The sequence below is a fragment of the Poecilia reticulata genome, unplaced genomic scaffold (assembly GCF_000633615.1).
Source record: "Poecilia reticulata strain Guanapo unplaced genomic scaffold, Guppy_female_1.0+MT scaffold_131, whole genome shotgun sequence".
In the NCBI taxonomy this organism is placed as follows: domain Eukaryota; kingdom Metazoa; phylum Chordata; class Actinopteri; order Cyprinodontiformes; family Poeciliidae; genus Poecilia; species Poecilia reticulata.
In genome coordinates, this window is record NW_007615014.1 from 560,447 (window position 1) to 564,759 (window position 4,313).

General features: G+C 41.4%; 1 protein-coding gene across 1 annotated transcript; it reads right to left on the bottom strand.

Moving 5' to 3' along the window:
- Positions 1-2,505: 2,505 nt before the first annotated feature.
- LOC103459873 (olfactory receptor 146-like) lies at positions 2,506-3,468 on the bottom strand. The gene has a single exon (XM_008401800.2). The coding sequence runs from the start codon at positions 3,448-3,450 to the stop codon at positions 2,506-2,508; it is 945 nt and encodes a 314-aa protein (XP_008400022.1). The 5' UTR covers positions 3,451-3,468.
- Positions 3,469-4,313: the final 845 nt, after the last annotated feature.

A 4,313-nucleotide genomic window follows, 5' to 3' on the forward strand; every position in this document is an offset into this window, starting at 1 on the left:
GCAGGGTACATGGACGCCTCTTCCACATTTAACCCTTCAATTTGCAGCATATAGCTGTTGAATGTGTAGTTTTCAATCATTACTAGATGCAAAAACCAATGAGCAGSAATCACCGTTGAAAGATGTGAAATTTGTTAAATCTTTTTACAGAAAGCTGTAGGACCGAAAGGAATTTGCATTCAAAGTCTATCAGAAAAGCTCAGTAATTTAATGTACCTTTAGTTTCTCCTGACTTTCTATAATGATGTTCACTTGCTATCTAACTGCAGAAAATCCCAGCATCCTTCCCCAGTTTATAATGATGGATTCAGGGGAGMTGTGGAAAGGGGAAGTCCCATCATGGAGGTGGTGCCGCTGGAGATGGTCAAAAGTTTTCAGTCTGTTTGCAGCTAGATAGCACRAACTCAAGTATGYTGATTCAATTAAAATGTTTTAGTTAGAGTTCAAAGGGAAAAGGTGCAAACTCTACAGAATTAGGCTAGTCTGAACTTTATTTTATACACGTATTCTGAGGCGATCGGACAGCAGGATCTTTATCCCATCAGCTCAGCTGATTCCAAGGCAGCTAGAAAACACCAGCTGAGTTAAATAATGTAAAGATTCCTGTTTCCACGTTGTCCAGTAAGAGGCCCAGGAGAGTTCACTACCATTTACGCTCCTGTCTTTAGTTGTCAGATGACAGTGGTGGAGATGGGAGTAGGAGTTTGYACTGTAGTTARTGGGTTGACAGTGGGTTCCTGAGTCAAAGGCACTTCGGCCCCCTTGCCTGCTGGTGGAGGTCAGAGGGCCCAGCAGGTGGCACTGTTGCATGGCAGCCTTGCCTCTGTTAGACTGCTCCAGTGCAGCTGTGCTGTTATGCAGCAGTTTGCCACCATCAGTGTATGAATGTGTGAATGACTGAATGTAGTGTGAAGCACTTTGGGGTCTTCTGGATGAGATGAAGKGCTAAATAAGAACAGGCCAGTCCAGATGATGGTGTGCTGAAGGGTTCTTSTCCATCTCAAGGTCCAACGGCTGATTYCCTCAACAAGAGGTGGTCCTCAGAGAAGACATYTCATGATATAGTTCCCGAGTTCTGTATTGAGATGATCCAGGAAGTTCTACTCTTTGAGGTCCCTCTTGTCCAGTATGACTGAACCTCCCACAGTTAAGAAAAAATAATCACTAAGAGAGGTTGAAAATGAAAGTTCATCCCAGATCCAGACTGGCCCAGAAGAGTTACTTATGTTTCTGTCCTTAGTTGTCAGATGTAAGTGGTTATCCGGTCTGGAAGACCATTGTCCTCAAGCTAACAATTAACAATCATTACTGTTTAAACTTTACCTTTAATAACATAAAGTTACCTCATTTTTAAAGTGCAATCAGTAATACTTTTATAACAAATTTATATCAGTAATGATTTCTTGGTTAATGTCAAGTTGTCATAACAAAGACATTTTGAATAATGTCAACTTTGTATTAAAAGTGTCATGATTTACCGAATGACACTTTATGACAGCAGTCATAAATATTCATGAAGGCTTATTCATGTTCATGACGGGTGTTATGACATGTTTATGACAGTCATAAATATTCATGAAGGCTTATTCATGTTCATGACAGGTGTTATGTCATGTTAATGACAGTGTCGTGTCAGTCTTATTCACCCCCCTTCAAATAAAGTGTTACCATCAACTGTACATAATTCAAGTAGTCTGAGATGACTACTGTGTTTGGTTCTGGTTCTGGGGAGCCAGACGTCGTCAGAGGTCTGTGGTGCTGAGTCATTCAGGATTTATAAACTAACAACAGTATTTTRCAGTCTATTTTCTCAGTGGAAGGACTTTAGAACTGGGGTTTTGTGCTCCATGTTCCTGGTTTCAGTTGGAACGCCAGCTGCAGCTGTTGATTAGTGACAGTGACATCTGCAGTGTCATTGCAACAGTTGCATTGACTCTGTTGCAGTAATCAGTGCAACTAAAGCATGGATGAGTTTCTTTACATTTTGNTAAAGTATGTTAAAATTTAGTATACTAAAGTATACTTTTTTTTCACCTGGGTCAACATGCCTCAACAGATGAGTCAATCTGCAGGAAGAATGAAATACTAGATGAGGAGAAAATTAACTGATTTTTTCACAGAATGAATAATTTATTAAATAAAAAACTTTGTGAAGAAAAGAATTTTATTGACTTAAAACTGTTAAAGACCAGATGTTAAAATACCTTCAATTATTTTAAAGTACATCTGACTGCAAAGCGTACTACAAATATAAAGATGTGGACTTTACATTAAAAGGATGCACATTGTGAAAGTTAAACACAAGCATTCATTGTGAGTAAGTGATTCAAACGTAAGAAACATAATTAAAACTAACTAAACCATGATTTAATTAATGGTAGAGATTCCTTTTAAATAATGTTCTGCTTTTCTGAAACTGGGGACAATTCATTTTAAAATGTTTATCTTAAAATTTTTTCACAGTAAGCAAACAAAAACAAACAAAAAAACCCCAGATTTGAGACATTATGATGACAGAAWCTTTCTGGAGTAGAACAGCTTGGACAGGAACCGTTTTATCTCTCTGGATTGAACRCCGTAGATGATGGGGTTCAGGCTGCCGGGGATGATATGAAACAGAATAAGACACAGTTTCCTGTACTCTGAGTATTCAGGGAAACGATGCAGCGCAATGTTCATTTTCCCGAAAACAAACATAATCATGTAGACAAAGAGGTGTGTGCTGCAGGTCTTCAAGGCTTTACTGTTCAGAGACTTGCTCTTACTGGTCAGACAGACAACAGTGATCCTGGTGTAGGTGACAATGATGCTGCCGATGGAGGCTGTCAAGAGGACCACAGTGAAGGTCAGGCCGTAGATGTTGTTGATCACCACGCTCTCACAGGACAGCTTGAACAGTGAGGCRTTGTCACAGTACGGGTTGGTGATCAGAGTCCTGCAGCGGCTCAGTCGAATGGTCAAACCCAGCAGAATCCCRACCAGAACCAAGGCCGACCCCCAGGCAGAGACTGTCAGCTTCACCACCATCCTGTTGGTCATTATCACAGAGTAACGCAGAGGATTACAGATGGCAACATATCTGTCAAAGGCCATGATCATCAGCACGGTGTGGGACGTGGTGCCGAACATGTGGGAACAGAAAGCCTGAACAACACACTCGTAGTAACTGATGAGGCGCTCAGCCTGCGGCTGGAGGATGTCCATCAACACACGAGGCAACATGACAGAGTTTCCCAGAATATCATTAAAAGGCAGGTTGCAAAACAGCAAATACATGGGCTGATGGAGGCTTTTATCGAGRATAATCAGAGCCACAATCCCAACATTAGCTATCATAATGAACAGATAGACAGACAGCAACAGGAAGAAKGCAGGGTACATGGACGCCTCTTCCACATTTAACCCTTCAATTTGCAGCATATAGCTGTTGAATGTGTAGTTTTCAATCATTACTAGATGCAAAAACCAATGAGCAGSAATCACCGTTGAAAGATGTGAAATTTGTTAAATCTTTTTACAGAAAGCTGTAGGACCGAAAGGAATTTGCATTCAAAGTCTATCAGAAAAGCTCAGTAATTTAATGTACCTTTAGTTTCTCCTGACTTTCTATAATGATGTTCACTTGCTATCTAACTGCAGAAAATCCCAGCATCCTTCCCCAGTTTATAATGATGGATTCAGGGGAGMTGTGGAAAGGGGAAGTCCCATCATGGAGGTGGTGCCGCTGGAGATGGTCAAAAGTTTTCAGTCTGTTTGCAGCTAGATAGCACRAACTCAAGTATGYTGATTCAATTAAAATGTTTTAGTTAGAGTTCAAAGGGAAAAGGTGCAAACTCTACAGAATTAGGCTAGTCTGAACTTTATTTTATACACGTATTCTGAGGCGATCGGACAGCAGGATCTTTATCCCATCAGCTCAGCTGATTCCAAGGCAGCTAGAAAACACCAGCTGAGTTAAATAATGTAAAGATTCCTGTTTCCACGTTGTCCAGTAAGAGGCCCAGGAGAGTTCACTACCATTTACGCTCCTGTCTTTAGTTGTCAGATGACAGTGGTGGAGATGGGAGTAGGAGTTTGYACTGTAGTTARTGGGTTGACAGTGGGTTCCTGAGTCAAAGGCACTTCGGCCCCCTTGCCTGCTGGTGGAGGTCAGAGGGCCCAGCAGGTGGCACTGTTGCATGGCAGCCTTGCCTCTGTTAGACTGCTCCAGTGCAGCTGTGCTGTTATGCAGCAGTTTGCCACCATCAGTGTATGAATGTGTGAATGACTGAATGTAGTGTGAAGCACTTTGGGGTCTTCTGGATGAGATGAAG